We start from the raw sequence: 22,137 nt of genomic DNA, 5'->3' as shown, positions 1-22,137 counted from the left end.
CATTTCAATTTCCCCCTTTCGTTGTTTCTCTTTATAAAATCCAACAATCTATTTTCATCGATCCAAACGATAGAATTTAAACGAGATAAACAAACCGATCAACGTATAAAAAAGTAAATAAGTATTCGACTGATTAAAATATAAACATGAGATTATTACGTTCATCTATCACGTTTGCACAAATACTTATATCAAACAAATTATTTAATAGAATCATTATTTTATTACACATGCATGATTTTCTTTATCTCTTTTTCTTTTTTTTAAGCATTGGGTGGGGAAAAGCAAATTATCTGGGCACGAGCAACTTCTAGTTAAATAAATAATTGAATACTACGTCAAATGTGTGAATCAAATTAAACATGATTTAATTGTAATTATACATTGTGCACTTTGTGCATGTAAAAAGTGAAAAACATAAGCTATAACAAAGACAATCATTTTATTACATATCCTACGTGTCATCATTCTTCCTGAACATAACATGAACAAAATAAAATTACTTCCCAATTAACCTCTTAGGTTAATATATACATTTAATGATTGAGATTCGTCATGTACTTGTTTTGCCTAACAATAAGTGCAAGATAACGACTTTAATTCGCCATTCGAGTTGTAACAATATTAATCATTATTGTTCGTATTAAAACATTTACTTGCAGTCAGGTATATGAAAACTATTGTTTCTACATGTTACTTAAAAAGAAATTAAAAATCATCGAAAAAAAAAAAACATGAAAAAATAAAATCCGTCCCATATGCAAATTTGGTTTTAAACAAATCAGTACCATTTAAAATGAAATAAATATTCGAATGATCCATTATAAATGAACTAAAATGTAACATTAGTTAACTATGATCATTTGTCGCGTTTACACGAATGTATGCAATGTATGCATGTATATAAGTAGAAATGTTTTATTACACGCATAAATGTCATCATTCTCTTAGATTTTAAACATGGTATGAACAAAGTAAAAGATACCTGGGTATATCCGATGAATAAGCGAGCGTGTCTAATTTGGCACACGTCTTTAATCGCATTCACTATTTTCTTCTCTCTTTTTTTCTTACTTCCTTCCTTTCCTTTTTTTTCACAACATTCAAAAATAATATTATATATCACTTTACATCATTAATAAAATAAAAAAACATATTTATAAATACAAACTAATTCATAATAAAAAAAAATTAAATAAAAAAAATCCAAATAAAAAAGAAACAAAATTCTACAAGAAAACACAATTTCGATTTTGAATGATTATATTATGTTTAATAGGAATTTAATAATTAAACGATGTATTTGATGACACGAATTCGAATACGTTAATAATCAATGTTACCCGCACGAGATCTCCGAAACAACTAAGCGCTCGTCTCGCGCCGAGGGCGACTCCTATCTTCGCGCCACCGAGTTTACCTGTCACGTGACAGAATCCCACGTGACTAGTCAACCGGTAAGCCTATTGGTTGCTATACTTTGCCGCGTCCTTACGATTATCTTGAATGGTTTTTACGCCTGAAAAGAAACGGGTTACGAGTTCTACTCTTCTTAATTAATATCTTTCAAGTAATTACGTTTCTTATGTACTTTTTCATATTTTTAATATGTGTGCGTATGTATATGTACATTTATCTTGTTCTTTTATTGAAAGTATTTTTATTGTTTTTTATTACAGAATAGAAATTGACGATATTTATTTAGTTTGAATTTATATGTTATGTGTATATGTATGTGTATATTTTTTATTATTATACTCAGAAAAAATAATTATCAATTATAATCAATGATCAATTACTATCGTTAAAAATCTTAATTGTTTTTTTTCATCTACGAATATAAGAAATTTTATATTAAATATATGTGTATATGCGTGTTATATACTTTTTTGAAACCTGTCATTTTGTTAACATTTAAGTTGTTATTTTATAGTTAATAATGTAAGTTTCTTATTTTAATAACTATTAATAAAAAAAAATTAATAATCATTAATAAATAAAGCTTATTATAAAAAATGGATAAATTCCAAGTTACAAAAATTAAGAGTGAACTACAACTGTCCTAAAAAATTGTATTTATCGTTTCTTCTCAATTATTAATTAGAAATAAAAGAAAATATAAAACGGAATGGAATGCGGTGTGTCGAACATTATTCTTCATAAAATCTTCCACCTTGAGTCTATGCAACTTTTACAGTTTATTGGTGCAATGTGCACGCGTAACGGTCAGATTTAATCGGATGGAGACGTTAACCAGTGAGGTAAACGGTTTCATCTACACGAGTACACGGAACTTCCTTTAAGTATTCTGACATATTAAGTTCTCTCGATTCAGAAGGATCCGTTCTCACGCAATACCGTTTCACGATTATCGCCTACGAACAGTAATTTTCTTTAGTGTTATTAGACGAACCACTTATAGTTCATGAGTTATCTATATCTACGCTTCGAAGAAGAACACGATAACCATAACTGCATAAATACGTATATAAGTATGTATGTAGGTAAGAAAATAAGAGAGTATACGTAATAGATAAATACAAGCATATAAGTAAGCATATATGTATGTACATTTCTATACAGGATCTTTCTGAAATGTACATCAAAATTACAGGAGTATATCTTTGCACAAATACAAATAAAAAAATTGTCATACGAACATACGTTCGATATATATTAATTAATGAGCTATGGATAATTAACGAAAATGTTTAAAGTATCCGTTTTTTTGCTCCAACCATTTCTATGAATGAATGAAAATATTCTTAGATCTGGAATTCTATTATAATTTCCGAGAAGTTTTCTTGATATAATCAACGTGCTTTTTGGTTTAATTCCGTTTGCACGACCATCCATTTAATACGTTTTGATCATTTCGTTATAAATAGAAGAAATTATTTACTTGATTTCTTAACACTAATTGAGTTCTGCTAACACTATTCACGATAACAAGATATCAGTTGCATATAATTTTTTGTGCTTCATATCGATAGACATTATTTGCGATTCTTAGATAAGGTTGAGATGTGCTACATAAGGCATACAGTACCTTTTGTTTATCCAAGAGTTGGATACTTCGATATCTTTAATTATCAATAACTCGAAAATTAAATTATATTGGATATAGGATCGTATACGATTTTTGATTAGTTTTATTGCCTTGATATAGCTTATATTAAAGTATTTACATTCATTTATGAAACATCCTGTATATATTTACTTATTGACAATGAGTAAATGTGCTGCGTATCACAACGTACAACGTAAGTGTCGTTAGACGTTGAATAATGCATCTAGCAAACTCGCATGACGTTCGGGATTGATAATGAGTTGAACGAACGAATAGAAAAAGATAGGAAAAAAAGAAAGAAATGAGAAAAATTCTCGAAGAAAATTAAAGAACGTTCCAATACTTCGAAGTAGAAAGACTTCGATTAAATCGTCTGAATTTTCTTCGTAAACAATAAACTAGTAACTAGAATAAATTGATCATCGTTTTGAAATAAATGACGATAAGAATACCTATGTTTAATTGTAAGATTAAATTAATAATATTTAAAACAATTATCTCGTCTATATGAATGACATCACCGACGATAATATTATAATATATATATATATATTTTTTTGAACTTTTAGATATATATTGTATCATATAAAATTGTAGATTTTGAGATTTGTATATTCTTGAAAAATAAATAAATAAATAAGCCGTTTATCTCGATAGTGACTAAGTAAGTCCATTTTTTATTTTTCCTCGAAATGTTTTTTATGACAGTTAACTTTCAATTATAGATATTATTACGGTCAACAACAACAAAATACTAAAATGAACTTAGATCACTTTCAAAATAAACAGCTTAAATATTAATATATATATAAATAATGCATAATACAATAGAATAAAAAATATAAAAATATATAAATAAATATAAAATTTATAGGTACGATTTATAAAAAAATTTTTGATATCTATAAAACTCTTTTAAAATTAAATATAAATAAAGAAAAATAATAAATTAAAAAATAAATATATTACACACTATTATACTTTTTTTTCTCATCGCGCGCGCATCCATTAATCATTTTAGGTAAAAGAAAAAATAAAATTTGTATTGATTACTATCTTAATTACTAATAAGGACAAATAATTAATTATAAAATGAAGGTAACGCGCGTTAGATTGAATATTCGATAATATTTTAAATAACAGTAGTTAGCGTGATTTTAAACATCAATGTAATACTCTACTCGTTCCTCTCGAACATGGTTCCTATCACAACACATAAAAATACACATACACACGTATACATACGTAAAACGGAAGGATTAAAATAGCTTCTTATCAATATTTCAAAGTGGAATCTACTCGTTGCTTCTCGCAACGTCACTTTGAACGGCCCATCGTGAAATATTCAGGAGGTACTCTTGGAAAAACAAAGCTATCGAAGATATAAGCATGTGTATGTGTATATGTATGCGTGTAAAAGAGAGAAAAAGAAAGAAAGAAAGAAAGAAAGAGCGATAGGGGGAGATAAAAATGGAAGAAAAATGTAGGAGGATCAGAAAATGGTTCTCGATAAAAAGAGAATGAAGAATAAGAGAGAGAGAGAGAGATAATTTGAATTTGAGTTTGTGAATTTGAATTCCATGAAAAGAGCTAAAATAGCCCCATTACAATGGAACCCGATCTCATTACAAGTTGGCTTATTTTTCAAATAACACATAATGTAATATAAAATAAAACATATATAATATAAGAAACGTATGATATAAAATTAATATAAAATAAAACGCGTAAAAGAGAGAAAAAGTGTGAGAGTGTGAGAGAAAGAGAGAAAGAGAAATTTTCCAGTAGAGGTTATTATTATCTTTGGAATATTACTACTGAAGAAGTCAAAGTATTTTCAAACGCAAGTCGGGAAATGTAAAAATAGACGTACAACAAAATGTATGTTATATATTTATACGCATAGCTCTCTTTTTATTTCTTTTTATATTTTTCTCTCTCTCTCACTCACTCTCACCCTTTCTCTTTTTCTATCTTTTTCTATCTTTTTTTTTATTTCTTTTTAGTTTCCTCTTGAGTTCGACGAGATCGTGCAGGCATGCAGATAAAGTCGTCTAGGCCGACAAGGATTAATGTCTACCATCGTTATTTCTTTTACTCATATTCGTTTTTCCTTCTTTATTTCTTTCTTTCTTTATTTCTTTTTAACTGAAACTATATTTATTTCTTTATATATTTCTCGATTCATTTATCTCGACTTTGATCGTATACATCGTTAAGGAATAATTCCGTCTTATCGGAACGTCTTGAAAGAAAAAAGAAAAAAAAAGGACAAATTAAAAGATTGATGTATATTTTTATGATTAATATAATATATCTTTACTTTTAATTAAAACGTTCTATGTTAAGAATAAATATTTTATCTTCGTTAATATTTTAAATATGATTAATGAACAAACTTCTATATGTTACTGTTAACCCTTAGTATGTATCAAGGCTCAATTTCACTCCCATCTCTTAATTTTTCTTTCTAACAACGAAACCAATATCAACTTTAAACATGTTTTTCGACAATTACATTTTTTCCCTTTTGCAAATTTGACTGCACACACATACAAAAGTGTATACTTGTTGAGATGACTTGTCGAATTGATTCCGTGCGTACTTAACCCTTCATCAATAACCCAAGTCTTTCAAGACCAGTGCCACACATGTTAGAATAATAATTATATTAATATTAAATTGAAGTTGTTAATAATAATACAAAACAGAAATTGTTAGACAATATTCTAGAAATCCTTAAATAGTATTAGTAAATTTTTTCAGATCTTTTTTTTAAATAACGATAACATCGATAAAAATCCAACCACAACGGTGTTAACAAAATCCACTATGTTGACGGTAGGTTAATTATTTTTCTACGGAAGTGTGCACATTAAAGGATTAAAGCGTATATATTCATTTATAATTCGTGAAAATCTTATATCCTACATGAAATAATTAAACGTTTTAAGGAATGTATATAAAACGAAAATAAAAATTACAATCAAATATAAATGATATCAAATGTACAATGAAAACAGATATGAATAATCATATAACTGATCCTTTAAATAATCCTATAATAAATTACCTTTAACTAATAATTCTTTATATATATATAAAAAAATATTAATAAATTTGTATTAATATTTGCGAACAGTTCTCCAATTATTAACTTCTACGTGTTCTTGCACATTCAAGACGACGATAGATTTGATTCTTTACTGATTCTTAGTTCGATTAAAAAAGACCTCTATGAAAGGCAGTAGGAAAGAGCAAAAGAGCAGAGAGAGACCGAAAAAGAAAAAAAAAATAGCAAGAATGAGAAAGAGAGTATCGGTAAAGTGGATTATCATTTCTCGGCTAGCTTTCCCTCATCAACGGAAGTAGATATCTAGCCTTTGGGGTGGTAGCTTGCGGATATCCGCATTGTTTCGAGCCACGTAGCCAAGTCAGCTGACCTACATTAAGGCTTCGAGTTACCCTCTTCTCTACGAAAAGGGCTGCAAAAGAGTGAAAGAGAAAGAGAGATAGTGAGGAGCTTCGAAACACTCGATGCTCGCCTATAGAAAAGCACTTCTACCTCGACAACCCTCGTCCGTCCTGCAGTTTCACATTCCCCTCAATACCCCTAGCCTAAAAACCCTTGTTTTTTTGAGGCACCACTAACCTCCACGGATTTCAAGCAAGCGTTTGTTCGTTGGTTGATTGGTTCGTTGGTTGGTTGGTTGGTTCATTCGTTCGTTTGTTGGTACGAGCGTGCTGTACTCGATCTCTCACGCTTTTAAACCACCCTTCTAGTCAGTTGAATACAAGGACAAGAATCCTCGATTTTGTTCCGACGAGAAATCACTTTTTTTTAACCACCCCTCTTACTTTCTTTTCTTGATATATATATATTTTCAAAATGAAATATCATATCTTAAAAAAAAGGATTTGTCAAACATTCTGTGATTGAATGATTTATTTTTCATTGTAAATCATTTTTTATGACTAATTGAAATTAATGTACGAAATTTGATCGTAATGGAAACTCTTTGCGTGTGTGTGTGTGTGTGTGTATGTGTTTGTTGCCCGATAATTTATTCTTCTCAACATTGCTTAAATAGCATTTAGCATTTAATTGAATGCTTAGGTATTAGTATTAGTAAAATTATTATATACTATATACTATATTAGTATATAGGTATTAGTAAAAGTACGTAAAGGTTTAATAACTACAATAAAAATGGAAAGAATTTGCGAAAGAAAGGTTAGAAAAGGAAATTGAATAGAAAATAATGAAGTCGTGTTTCATCGCGAATTATTCCTCACATTTTCCCTTTCAAATTGCTACTACCGAGTCCTAAATTGGCCATAGTCCTCTCTCTTTATGATAGTGGGTACTGGTAAAAAAAAGGTACGAGAAAAGGGCGGACTAAATTGCGTGAGAATAAACGTAGCGGTGTTTTGAAACCCTTGTAGGTATAACCTAAGTACATATGTACAAACCACGTCAGGGATTCGTCGAGGAAACAAAAGAGGTTTAGCGATTAAGAGGATAAGAAACTCGCCTGTGGCGTATTCCTCTAACCCTCATCTTACCTCCTCAATCTGCCCTCGTTCACCAAGGGGCGGAGGGGGAAGGGAGAGGGAGTGGGGTGGTGACTCATCAGGCTATATACCTGGAGAAGAAGGGGAAAAAATTCGAATAAAAATAGAAAGGAAGAAGGTAGAAGAAACAAAAGGTAACCAAGCAAGCTTGCTACCAGCACGAAACATGGAATTAGCCTAATGGGGGAACTCCGAGAGAAACTAGAATCTCAACGCAATTGACTTGAACGGTTTTTTCTTACTTCGAATGATTTCCTTATTTAACAATGGCGTACACCTAATACCGAGCTTTTTTATTCGCGTGTCTATGTAAGTTAACCGATATTCGCGGATAGTTAAAAAAACCTTTTTTCCCCCTTCGACTTACTCTATTTTTTCTTTTTTTTATTCTTCTCGTTCGTCGTTAAACGTTGCACGTAACATACATACTTAACATTTTCTTTCAGTTTTTGTTTTGTATTCACAAGATTGCTGTTAAATTATGTTTTTAAAAGGGTCTTCAAGTAGAGAATATTATTTCTTCGCCTTGGGGGAATTCAAGGGTAAGATTTATATAGAGGGGTGGAGGGACGTTAATTGAGATTATATTTTGTAAAATTTCATGTCTTTTTGAGTTAAATTATATCTTGACAAGTGGATAGTTATATTCTGAACTTTGGTGAAAGGGTGAATGAAATATTGAAAGGTTAAAAACCACTGGATTATTCTATCGCTGAAAGATTGTTTTAGAATGTGTGAAATGAATGATGATTTTAGATAGTTAAAAAAGATATGAGTTTATTGATTTTTTCTTTCTTTCTATGTTTTACATGAACAATATTTTTGATTACTATATAATTTGTATGATATCGAATTGACAGCTAAGTAATTTCGGATTATGTCGATAGATTATTATTAAAATAACAGCACTAACTTAGTTGCCTAGCCAATAATTAATATAATAAGGTAATCAGTCCAATACTAATCAACTATAGTATCATTTATTAATATTTTTATCTAAAAATTATTCAAGGAATGTTAATAAATACAATCCTTCATAAACAAGAAATCAAATCTTTGATCAAACCCTCTAATTATAAAAAGCAAAAAATTTCTTTACCAATATTTATAACTTTATATTTCATTAGTATAATTATACGTTTATGGAATGTTGTAAAATTGAACCAGAATCTGTTTAAATTGCTTCTACAAATTTACAACAGATGATAATCAATTAAAATCAAACTGAAGATAAGATAATGGCTTTTTTTTTTTGTAGTGGACAATATTGCATTATTTTTCTTTCTTTCCTTTCAATTTTTCTTTTTTCTTTTTTTTTTTTTTTTTTTTTCTTTATTTTTTTTTTTTTTTTTTTTTTTTTTTTTTTTTTGTTGGCGTAGAAAGGCAACTAAATAGGGGACTGCCTTTTCATGACAAGGCCAGTCATTGTTAATTTTACAAGAAAGGCGGAAAAAGGGTAGAACGACAAATGTGGCAGGCGCAAACCCGCAAATAAGGATCGTACGTCATGATTAAGAAGGGTTGGTATGTGCTTCGGTAGGTTTTCAAGCACTATCTTTCTGCTCCTTCAACCCCTCTTTTTCTCTATCTCTCTTACCAATCATTCCCTTGCTTTTTTTCTTTCTTCTCTTTTTATGGCTTTCATCGTATCTTTTTTTGTCATCCACAAGTGAACGCGTTTGAAATCTTTTCTAGTAAAAGCAAAGTTAGTTTGTTTGTTCAAACAAAAAAAAAAATAAAAGAATTTTATATTTATCTCAACTTGTATAAAAAAAACTCCGAGAGAACAGAAAATCTTGTGAAAATTTTCTGAATATTATTGAAATTAGTCTTTCGTAAATATTGTTAATCATTAACAAACGATTATTTACAAAGTTTTTATTAACTTTATAACAACTTTTAAAAATCAACTGAAATTATTCGTCGTAGTGTCGCTCGTATTAGATAACAAAAAAATAAACTTTGCAAAGAAAAACGAAAAATAAAATACACAATGGTTAATCTTAGAGTAAGGGGCCGGGGGTCGGGAGGGGGGGGGGAGGGAACGAGGAAAAAGAAAACATTAAAAAAAATTTTTCGCATTTTTGCAAAATAGAAAAGCAAAAAAACGAAAAGAGCTCCTTCTATTCCGAAGAAAATTATTTCTTTTTCCGCGAGCCGCACGCGCGCATTACCAAAAGAGATGATAGAAGAGGAGGTGAGTAGGAGTCTCGATGGGGGTGGTTTAACGATAAAGGAAGGAATGGGGGTAAGGGTGGAAGGCAAGATCGAGGAAAGATTTTCTAAAGAGGAGTCATGACGTAAACTGTAAACTGAAAAGACTCATTGCGTGTTTCTCGCGAATATAAAAGAGAGACAGAGAGAGAGAGAGAGAGAGAGAGAAAATGATAGAACCCTTGGAACTTTCAAGTGGCATCTTTTAAACGTTTTTCAAAGCTTCGAGTTCTCTCTCTTTCTCACTCTCTTCCTCCCTCTTTCTTTCCCACCCCATATTTTTTTTTTTGTTACCTCTTATTCTATCCTTTTACGTTTCATCCTTGTCTCATTTTACTCTCTCTCTCTCTTTCTCTCTCTCTCTTTCTCTTTTCTCCCTTTCTCTTGTTTTCTCTTTTTAAATTTTTTTTCTTTCTTCTTTATTACAGACGCGTCTCTGAAACGCTCATTAACAGTCGTAGCACGCGGGTAATGAGCGAGCTCGACTCGCGTGGCAAACACAACACACTCTGTCTTTCTTTTTCATTCAGAACCCCCGCCCCCCCCCGCCCCACGAGACCCCCGACCCTTCTCATCTACACCCTCTCTCACTCTTTTTCTTTCTCTACTTCTTATTCCGTGTTTTTTTTCTTTCTTGTTCTCTATTTCTCTCTCACTCTCTTTGTTTGTTTCTTACCTCAAACTCGTCGATTGAATGTTTCAAGAAGAATGACTATTGGCGTATACCACTCATGTCGAGAATCATCTTTCATCTTTTGTTTTTCGTTACCAATTATCATACTCTTTCGTGATAATCTCTTGAATATTCTTCTTATTCGTTATGACACTCCTGTTTATTAATCTTATTAGATAATGACAAGTTTAGATGTGTTAATGGGGTACACTTTCTTTTTTATTTTTATGATTATTTTTGATGTATGACAAATTAAACCTATCGAATGTTTTTTTCTGAAGTTATTCGTAGTGTTTTTATTTTTTGTTAATTTATTTAAATTATATTAAGTGTTTATTAATACTTAGATATAAATTAATTTTTTCCACTATTTCTGAATATCTTTAAACGATAACTTTATTTTCTTTACTTATGATAAATAAAATAATAATAATTAAAAGAATTTCTTTGCTAATTGTAATGTAAAAAATTAAAATACATATTCATTTAATTATATTAGAATGTTGACCGATGTTATCGAACGAGGTAAACCGAGAAACTTTATGATTAAACGATTGTCAACGTGATTGCAAAACAGTTTCTATTTTTTTTTACTCTAACTCATAAGATAATAAAATCGAATAAAATTTAAAAGAATAAATACACACACAGCCACACAAATAATAATAGAAAGAAAAATAATTTATAAATATTATATTATCTATAAATAATTATATTACTTTATTATCTGACTATACACGAGAAACAAAAAGCAATTAAAATATAATACGAGAAGTATGAAAAACCTGTTAGTTTCACGATGAAATCGTACGATAAAATCGGAACGTTAATCGTCCCCCTTTCAAGGACTACACTACACACTAGGATAAATCGATTTATGATAAAAATGATTGTTCATCCTGTGACGATCCAATCGTGTAAAATGAAAGATTTACGATAAGGAGGAAGTGCTTTAAGTAATTTGATTGTTATCCAACTGGAAGGTGATTATATGCTCTGTTGCGAAAGCTTTTCAAATAAAGAAGAAGAAAAAGAAGAAGAAGAGAAAGAAAAGTGGTGTTCGTAATGGTGGTGAGGGGGAAGCGAAGGGAAGGGGGGAGAGTATAAAATTGTGCGAAAGAACAGTCTGCGTGTATTCTCAAGCGAGTTTTACCCAGAAAGCGCAAGCGCGAGTTCGTAAATAATGAATACGAGCACGTGCATGTGTATAGTGACTGCTGTACTTACAAAAGTGTTCCCCGTAATAAGCTTTGAATTTATACAAAGTGAAATAATGTTTTATTTATTCTTATGAATAAGTATAATAGCACAGTGGATCGGGAAATAAGTTTTTCCGTATTATTCCATTTTTGAATATCCATTGATTGAAAATCATGTCATTTTGGCAATGTTAATTGGATTTGTCATTACTTAAACACATTTGAAAGATGAGAAATATATTGTATAGCGTGGAATTAAAGATCGAGTAAAAAATGATTTGAGATCATTGAGAAATAGGAAGAAAATTATTCGTGTTTGACTTTTAGTATTAAAATTAGAAAAAAAACTTTTTTCCCCCTTTCATCCCCAATACAATATATTTATATTTGTCAAGAATAAATCGGTAGCATTGAAACGAATATCTTTTCTCTAACAAAATGTGTCTTCTCATGTTTTTTTTCTTCAATTATTTTTTATTTCCTTTCATGTCCCATTTGCGTTCATGGGAATGAGTTAGTTCGAAGATAAACAAAACAAATAAAGGGACAAAATGTTAACGAGAAATGACGAAGTTTAAAAAGAAACGATGATTGTCATAAAAGTTAGTCTACCATAAGATCAGGTTTTTAATAGTTGATTCGATCCAAGACCAACCTACTCATTAGATTATCCTTATCGAATTAAATCAGACGAATGAAGAAGATACTTAATATCTTGCTTTAAGAAATATATCGATAAAATGAAAACCGGATTTGCTTTTCTTGTCAAACAACACTGGCACGTTAATAGAACTAGCATTTCTATAAATATTTATAGACTTATATGCATACGCGTGTATTTGTAGAGGTCAAGGTTATGCAAATCCAAACATTTAATAATTAATGAATAATATATCTTTTTTTTTTAAAATAAAGCTTCACATTTGTTTTTTTATGCAATAATCATTTTTTATAGTTATTACTTTAAAAATAATTTAATATGAATGACGTATGTGTGATATTTCAGATTAACAGTCAATATGCGGATTTTAATGACCAGTATTAAATTTGGCATTTTATTTTGTCGTTTTTGTTTTAATTTATTTTAGAAGGATTGTAATGATAAATATACTTTTTTTTTTCATTTATTTATTAATTTATTTATTTTTTGAGTCAAATATTAAGTTGATTAATATTTGCATTAAATTGAAATAAATAGGAGTTTTGTTTAGGACCAGTCATTGGATTGGTTACGGTATAAGTAGGTAAATGAGTAAAAGGTTTGCAGGTTTAGTGTTACTGCGCTGAACTAGTTTTATTCAAATAAAAGTAAATGTTTAATCAGGATTAAATATTCAATTTTCAAGTTAAAGTAAACTTAAATGTAGAACGAACGGTAAGAATGAAGTTTAACACACGTTTGAAATTTATAAATACTGCATTCAATATTTTTATTTATTTTCATTTAATTTCATTGGATTTATTGTTATAAACATTTGTATTATTTAAATCAGTATCAAATTATTGCACTATTATTTGTTCGTAATTTAAAAAAATATAATTTTCATTTAAATCTGCTCATTTGAATATTGAATAAGTAATTTGTTCTTTGATATTATTTTTCATCATTTAATTTGATATTAATTATAATTATAAATATCGTTTTATTATTTATAAAAATTGTGTTATTGAATATTTAATCCAGTACCGAATCGACTATTATTTCCAATTAATTAACGAAAAATATATAATTTAAGTTATAATGATTGGTTTTTCAAATTTCATATCAAAATTCTATATTCAACACATAATTGAATTATTTCGTTAGACATTTTGTGTCATTATAAATAATATTTTATTATTAACTTAAAAATGTATTATTTGCGTTTATTAATTAAACCATTACCGAATTCACTGATATCTACTATCAATTGTATAAAAAAATAATTTTAGTTAAAAAATGATCATTTGATTAAAATAATAAACGAATACCAGCATGAACTGGTTAGAACTATAGTATTAAAACCGAACGATCGAAAATCATGGCGATGTGGTATATGTATACAGGCTAGAATCGATTCGGCGAACGGCCGAGAGACGAAAGCACGAGTCGAGAAGACGAGGAGGTGTAAGAGGAAAAGGAGAAGAAGGTAGAGAAGTGGGTGGTGTGCGAGGACGAGGAGGAGGAGGAGGAGGAAAAGAAAGAGAAGAAATAGTAAGCAAAAGAGGAGGAAGATGTAAGAGGGGTGCGTGGGGAGGGGGTGGTTAGGAGACTAGACGATGACTCTCAAAGGTGGAATCTGAAAATCGGCGCAACGATTACACTGAAAGCTGATGCACGTTCTCTCGAAGGGTCAATATCGATCCCAAACCTCGTCGTACTTTCTTTTGTACCCTCCCCTTTTTCAGTTATTCGCATTTTCTATTTGACTGTATCACTGTTTATTCATATCTAGTACTCCTATTATTCTATTTCAAAGGATGTATGCAAAAATTGGGGTATAAATGGTTAAAACTAAGGTAATCCTATAATCGGTATAGTTTACTTACGCAGGGCCACCATATCACGCCGTCAATGTTCTTCCTGATGCTTTATTATTTGTTTAATAATAATTAGCCGGCGATCAAGTGTCGTCCAGGCTGAGAATATTGTTAGAAGGGTAGTCGTGAACGTTACGTCGTTGCATGCTGACGAAAGTAACACGACGCACGTCGTTTCGTTTTCGGGGCACCACTCGCCGCGCACCAGGCTGCCGAGGGAACTGCCCGAAGCTTTACTCTCTCTCTTTCTCTATTCCTCTTTTTCAACCCTCTTCTACAACCCTCACCGCTGATTCTATGACTCCGCCCAACCCTTCGTCGAACAACCGAGATATTCTATCTCACGAGGATGTCGCTAACTCTCGGCTTGTAGTTTTGATTTTGCGTCAGGGTAGCTTTTCTTATCATTTGAATTTGATATATCTATTATGATATCTGGTCAATGGTGTTGGTATTTTATTTATTTTTCATTGTTATCTACAGTCGGTAACTCTTGTTTAATATTGGTATAGTCAATTTGTATATTATTTATAGCTGATATTGCGCGTTTGATAAAACAATTATGGGTATACAGATTTGAAATTGTATACCATAGGAACACTGGCAAGGAATTTTAACAGCAGAACAAAATTAATAAATATTCTTATTTTTGCACACTATTTGCTAAACTTTATTTTATCAAATATTTTGTATTTATCGTTAATTAATTGAAAATAATTATTACACTTTGAATAGTTATGAAATGGCGACATGCGCAACCAAAATTTCAAGGCACAAGCACATTTGGAAAAAAATATGTTTATAACATATTTCCCACTCATGATGTCGCCATTTCATAACTATTCAAAGTGTAATAATTATTTTCAATTAATTAACGATAAATACTAAATATTTGATAAAATAAAGTTTAACAAATAGTGTGCAAATAAGAGTACTATTCATTTTTTTCTGCTGTTGCAAACTTCGTTGCTTTGTTTAGAAATAGGAAAACAAATTCTTGTATTTTCAATTATAATAACTAATTAATAAAGTGAGCAATTTTGGACTTTGATTGAGCAAATAGTGTGCGATTAAGAGCACTTTTTTATTTTCTTTCTTCTAGTAAGGTTCCTTGCCAGCGTTTCTAAGGTAAATTTTATTAACAAATTTAGGTTGATGGTTATATTTTCGTTTTTTTTTTTTTAATATATGTATTTTTAAAAAGTATTTAAAAATAGTGGCAAAAAGTAATTGTAATTATTTATTTATAAATGCTTTTTAAATATTTTAATATAACACGCAGGTTAAGAGGAATGGAAACATTTATATATAGTTAAGGAATATATAGTTAGGAATTTATATATATATATATTTACAAAATCATGCGCAAGCGTACGTATGCTTTCAAGTATGAAAATTATCAATTCAACTCATCTTATTGCATCGTCGATATTAACCTGCGCATTGACTTCTTATTCTTGGATGCAGTCGCGCATTTAACACCGACTGGTTCATGCGAACCAATGGAGTGTAACTTAGACCCCACCCATATTTACTTGGAATATATATATATATGTATTTGTATGTATGTAGGGGTAAACGTATGGAGAATATAGATTACTCGAAATAATAATTAATAATTATTTTCAATACGTATAATATTTTTTAATATCTTCTAATTTATTGTCAAAACTATTGTGGAAAATTTTATTTCTAATAAATAAATGAAATATTTTAATTTATTCAGATGAATGTGTGATTAAAAAATAATATTATTATTCAATTATTTGGGGAAATATATATAAAATATATTTGCAATTTTCTTGTATATTTTATAGATATAAATCCATTCATTTACAATACTAATAAATTATAATAAATAATTTTACGTAATATTTGTTATTTAATGTAATTTCATAAATGTGTGAATTAGTTAATACGATTTATTATAATAAACGCTTTTAATGGAGATTAAATTTAATGGCAAATGTGGTTTACCATGTTACTTCATAGAACAAAGAACATAATCTATCTATCAAAATTAATAATTATTTGAAAATTCATAAGGATTATTTATTATTGCTCAATAATCTTGAAACTATTGATTGAAATCAATGATTGATAAAAAAAAATAAGCGTGTGTTCCTGAACATCTGTATAAAATTCTAGACATTAATCTTCAGAAAAATCTTTTTATTTATTCATTCTCTCAAAGCGATCGATCAATTGTAGTATTTTAGTTTATATCCCATATACATACACACACACACACACGCGTATACATAAATCGTAAAAGTTTTCTTTTAACAAAAGTCAACTTCGATATTTTCCCTTTCGTGTCAGCGAGTAATTCCGTCAGAGAAACAAATACTTTCTTCGAAAATAGTAGAAGTAAGTATGATAATAAAATATAATAGCTATTTTTTTTTGTTTTTATTGACGATTGTATCGAAATTTAAGAAGAAAAATATAAACCGTTTAAGAGTGCACATAAAAGATTGATTTTTTTGATCATTTTAGAACTGAAGTGTTTGATTGTTGTTTAACATTTTTAGATTGATAATAAATTTCAATAAATGACGACAATTTTTAATAATTGTGTTTTATATAATATATAAATAATAATAAAAAATATAATATTTTTAAAAGTTTTAACTTAATATACATTAAAATAGGAAAATCTGACATATATTTTAACAAATTTGTTTATGAACTAAATCATAAGAAAAGAAAAATTGCAGAAAATGAAAAAATTAAGAATGATATCTAACTTTTTTAATTTCTACCATTTAATAGAGATTTAATAATTTATTAAATAATAAATTTAATCCTGAAGATATACATTTAATATTAACAACTTATACGTGACACAAAATACGATAGGAAATAATTTTCTTCGGAAATTTTATCCGTCGGACATCGAGACGTAAAAAAATATTCGAACTTTATTCGAGTTGACAAATAAGTTGAGAAAAGAACTATTATAGTTGAGGAAATATTGGTAAAGGGTTAGCGTTAACACGAAGGTGCAAGCGGAATCGCGCAGGTGCAAAATTCCGTCTCTGCATTACTTCATACAACCTAACTGATTTTTATTCGGGTACAGTGTAACTCTTCAGGTCTTCGCGATATCAATTCGTTTTTTGTGATATTAAAAGAAGAAGAAAATAAGCGAATAAAATTTCATAACAAACTTCGACGAAATAAAAAAGAAAATTAAAAAATATTACAATAGAAAAAAAAAAAGAGGAAGGAAAAATAAAATGTCAGCCGAATCGTTCGGAAGTAACTTGATATCGGTGAATTTGTTTCTTTTAAAATTAAGCGGAGTAATACCGAGCAAAACGACACTATTATTAAACATAGAATGGACCAATCTACTTGCAATAATTTCATTATTTTCTTTAACAATTTATTCAATTACTTATACTTACGAATTCGTTAAAATAGTTAATACGATACATGTTGACATTGCGTTAGAATTCTTTTCTATGATCATATCCCTGATAAGTGGGCAAGCACGTTACATTATTTTATTGATGAAAAGAGATAAATTTTTACGAATGTTAAACGTTTGCGAGAACCTTTGGATCGAATTGGATAAATCGGAAAAACATTTCGTTCGTAATTATGCGAACATAACTAAACGTTTGACTTATTATTATTTATTCGGTTGTGCTTTTACAATTTTTTTTTATGCAATTGCGTGCCTTTTCGTTTCCTCCAACGTAGATGAAAATAATCAGAACGAAACAGTTCAACGTAATTTACCATACGCTTTTATAATCGAAGTTCACGAGTCACCTTATTTCGAGATTGCTTATGTTTTTCAATTGAGTAGCATGATCAATGTTGGTTTGACTTGTGTTGGTGTAGACACCATTGGACCAGTTCTTATTTTAATTGCTTGTGGACATCTTAAAGTAATACAAAATAAAATGTTGTCATTTAACGAGGATACGAAATCTGAGTTAATTGAAGAAAAGGATTACGTGGATTTTCATCAATCCATTGTTTTAAAAGATGTTCAAATAAAACTTGACAATTGTGTTGATTATCATATTACGATTTTAGAGTAAGTATTAGTGTATGTGTATAATTTTACAGATTAAAAGTATTGTACAGGGTATCCTTAAAATTTAGACACATAATAATTTGTTAATATAAATGAAATATTATTTTATTATTTTGTGATTTTTTTTTTAAAAAAAACGATACAAGTAGCTTACAGTAACTAAAAAAAAATACAAATTTGGTTTAATCTGATGGAAAATATATTTAAAATAATGTATACGTTTAACAAATGTGTAATCAAAGGTAACGATTGTAGAAAAAAGAAAAGAGAAAAAAGAAAAAGAAAAAAAAAGACAGAAAGGAAGACAGATAAGTGATAGAGTGAGAGGGATGATTTTGTTGGAAAAAAAATATTTCTACAACGGTATATACTTTTCATTTTTTTTTATATTCTATCGTACTCTCACACTTTCTTATCATATCTCGGTATACTTACAATCTTTTTTCTTTTTTTTCGTTTTACTTTAGTTAAACTTATGCGTTCCCCTTTTCGTTATATTTTGTTTTGGGGACATACGTTTGATACCATCGATATACAAAATTTTTATTCCAAATTTTGGAATTATGATACAATTACTCGATTTACATTTGTAAAAGAAAAAAGTTTGACATGTAAGAAAAAAAAAATGATCTGATTACACGATCATATGCATTTGGAATTTTTTATATAGATTTTGTAAGAACATTGAAGAATTAACAAACATCATGTTCTTAACACAATTAATTGGCAGTACATACAACATATCATTAGTTGGATTTAAATTAGCCGGGGTAAGATGAAAATTTTAATCATTAAATAATAAAAATCATTTAAGAGATTCTGGGAGTTACGTTTATGGATCGTTGCAGGATGACCCTGATAAGTACAAATATACTACACAGGTATTGATTGCAGTAATACAACTTTTCCTTTGCAATTGGCCACCAGATGTTCTACTTTTTGAGGTTCGTAACTTATATCGATAATAAAAATAAAATATTCTATTAAAATTTAACTGTCTACTTTTTGGACAATTTGTATATATATATATATATATATTTCAATTTTTGTTCAGACTGCTGCAATAGCTAATTCGACTTATTCGGTGCCTTGGTACAATTATTCATCAAAATTAAGAAGATCCTTAAATATTATTATTATGAGATCTCAACGAGCTGTACGTTTAACTGCTGGCAAATTCACGTACCTGTCTTTAGAAACTTTTGCTTCTGTAAGTGATACGAAAACGAAAAAAAAACAAAAGAAACGAAAATTTGCGAAGCTTAAATAAAAAAAAATGATATTAAAATAAATCGTTTGTAAGTTTTGTTTCAGATGATTTCAACAGCTGCGTCTTTCTTTACAGTGATAAATAGCATGAATTAAATACGATAAGGGGATGAATTTTTATCCTACTTTAATCTTGCATTGTTTTTTTTTTGTTTATTAAACAAAAAAAATGAAAAAGAAATTAAATGTAATAAACACAAAATCTTCTCGACAATTTTATTTTATTCAGAATTTAATGTTTTTGTTCGTGTTAAATTGAAGAAACAGATGAAAATGATTCAGATAGGGGATAAAATTAAGCGAACTTTGACCTTGATAAAAAAAAAAAAAAAGGAATGTCCGAGTTATAAGAGAAAAAGAGAAAGAAAAAAAAAAAAAAGAGGAAAAGGCTTTTGGTGTAGCTCTTGAGTTAAGTCGAGCATCGATCATTTTTCTTTTTACTTTGGGGTTCTTTTCCTTCCCTTTCTCAATTCACCGAAATTTTTATTTCATTTCTTTTTTTTTTTCTCGTGATTTATATTTAACTACGATATTATTTAGCGAATTATTATTATATTTTTAAACATTTCTGATCAGTGTTTTAAATACATTGTTTGTTTATTTGTTTTTATATATTTTATTATTAATTATTTTTCTATTTAATTTACTCTATAATTAAATAACAAATAAATCAATAAATATGTGAATATAATTAATTATCAAGATTAGATTATATAGATTAATACAAAATTTGTTAATATATTTTTATTATAATAAATAATCGATATAAATATTCACATATTACTGCGATCATTTAAACAAATATTTAAAAAAAAAAGAAATGTTTAAAAATATTGATCATATAAATTGAATACACTTTCTCAATTATGTAATATTATAATAAAATTACTTAAATATTTATATCTGCATAGTAAAAAATATTTCTTTTTCTCGTGTGTATCATTTACTTAAAAACAAAAAAAAATAAAAAGTCAAGAAAGTAAAAAAGTAGTAGTAGTAGTATCTCAGAAAGGAAATCCATAATTATTGGCTGAAAGGAAAGAAGCCACGTTTCTTGAAAAGTTGCTTGTTTCGATCATTATAACACCGGAATCGGAAACATTCTATTGGCCTAGCTATCGATGATCACGTTCTCTCTCACTCTCTTTCGTTCCCTTTCTATCTCTTTTCCTAAATCTCCATCCACTCAAAAAACAATGACGTGATAATCCGATGAAAATTTATCAACGTAGATTTTTCTCATTCGCATTCACATAAAAGATTCAAAAATGTTCAAAGTTAAACAACAATCGTAGTGCAACACTGCAGGGTATGATTTAACGTAAAATAAATAAAACATAAAACAAAAATTAGATACATAACATTCCGTACATCTGAAATTTCTTTTTCGAAGTTTTAACCATTGAATATAATAAGATATACAATCCTAATCATGTGAAAATATATTAATAAATTGTTCATTTATAATTAATATTAATATTTAATCACTATTAAAAAAAAATATTAATACTAATATTATCACTTTCTTAAAAGAAAAAAATATTAATCACTTTCTTAAAAAAAAAAAAAAAACCAATCAATAAAGTTTCAGGATATGACCAAATAAATAAAAGTGTATTGCCATACACATTCTCCTCCTCTCTCTTTTTATTTTCAAATCCAAAAATAAACTAGGAAAAGGACCAATATTAATCGAATTTGATTTGATGACAGACAACATTTCTGCTTAGCAGATAGTCCAGACGATTTATCAAAAAGTTCGATAGCTTCTAGCAAACCTGTCTTAGTCTCTCTCTCTCTCTCTCTCTCTCTCTCTCCCTTCCCCTCTCTGCCCCTCATTCTTTCTTACTTTCTCTCTTTCTCTTTCATCTTTATTTATAATCCAACGAACAGACGGAGCAGTACTTTAGCAGAAGAATTGGATGGGATCTAGAAATGACCATCGGTCTCAGAGCTACTAGCTTTCCTCGTCTCGTGGGCGTTCTCATGAAAAGCAATGAGTTTCTCCACCTTTCCCTTTACCCACTCCCTCCCCTTCTCCTCTTCTTCTTTTTCCACTCTTTCTCTCTTTTCTCTAGCTTTTTCTATATCCTACAAGCCGATTTCAACGTTTATAGGAGCTCCTGTTTATTTACCGTGTCACTTGTGTTATAGTTTCACCTTATCTCGCATCTTCTTCTTCTTCTTCTTCTACTACTACTACTACTTCTTTCCTTTTTATCACAATTATTGTATTTTATGTACCTCGAGTATCTTATTTTATTCTCGATACGTTAAACGTACAATAAACGAATCAATAATTTAGTTGTATACAGGTATTAATAGTAATTTGAATACGAACGGACAAGGTTGCATCAGGATTATGTCCGAGTGGGCTGATTTAATGTAAAAAAAAATAAGATCAATATTTGATATAACGATATAATAAATACGAAGAAGCTTTTTTTTCCCGACTTAATATACAATAATATTTTATAATTATTTGTTATAAATATTGAGATGAATTATTAAAAATATTGATAGCGAATTAACCAATAATAATGATTATTTTCTAGCTCGGAAC

The 22,137-nt window shown here is 29.0% G+C and overlaps 2 protein-coding genes across 6 annotated transcripts in view; one reads left to right on the top strand and one right to left on the bottom strand.

Annotated features, from left to right (window-relative positions):
* The window catches only part of LOC106786134 (alpha-1,6-mannosyl-glycoprotein 2-beta-N-acetylglucosaminyltransferase), a 37,414-nt gene extending 22,930 nt beyond the window's left edge, over positions 1-14,484 (bottom strand). For 2 of the 5 annotated variants that reach the window (XM_014747216.1, XM_014747218.1), the window contains exon 1: positions 14,261-14,484. The gene's annotated coding sequence lies outside the window, so the exon portion shown is untranslated. Of the gene's footprint in view, positions 1-985; positions 1,375-14,260 lie in introns of those variants that run through there. The other 3 variants (XM_014747215.1, XM_014747217.1, XM_014747219.1) reach the window with 2 other exon arrangements.
* A 3,009-nt stretch (positions 14,485-17,493) lies between these two features.
* LOC106786109 (odorant receptor 22c-like) lies at positions 17,494-19,670 on the top strand. The gene is made up of 6 exons (XM_014747154.1): positions 17,494-17,854; positions 17,963-18,305; positions 18,976-19,075; positions 19,154-19,249; positions 19,360-19,515; positions 19,620-19,670. Exons 1-6 carry the CDS (start codon positions 17,494-17,496, stop codon positions 19,668-19,670), a joined length of 1,107 nt encoding a protein of 368 aa, XP_014602640.1.
* Positions 19,671-22,137: the final 2,467 nt, after the last annotated feature.

Source organism: Polistes canadensis, unplaced genomic scaffold, assembly GCF_001313835.1.
Source record: "Polistes canadensis isolate GaletaPanama2010 unplaced genomic scaffold, ASM131383v1 scaffold_66, whole genome shotgun sequence".
In the NCBI taxonomy this organism is placed as follows: Eukaryota; Metazoa; Arthropoda; class Insecta; order Hymenoptera; family Vespidae; genus Polistes; species Polistes canadensis.
The sequence above is the reverse complement of the archived record's forward strand: the minus strand, read 5'-3'. Positions and strand labels throughout refer to the sequence as shown.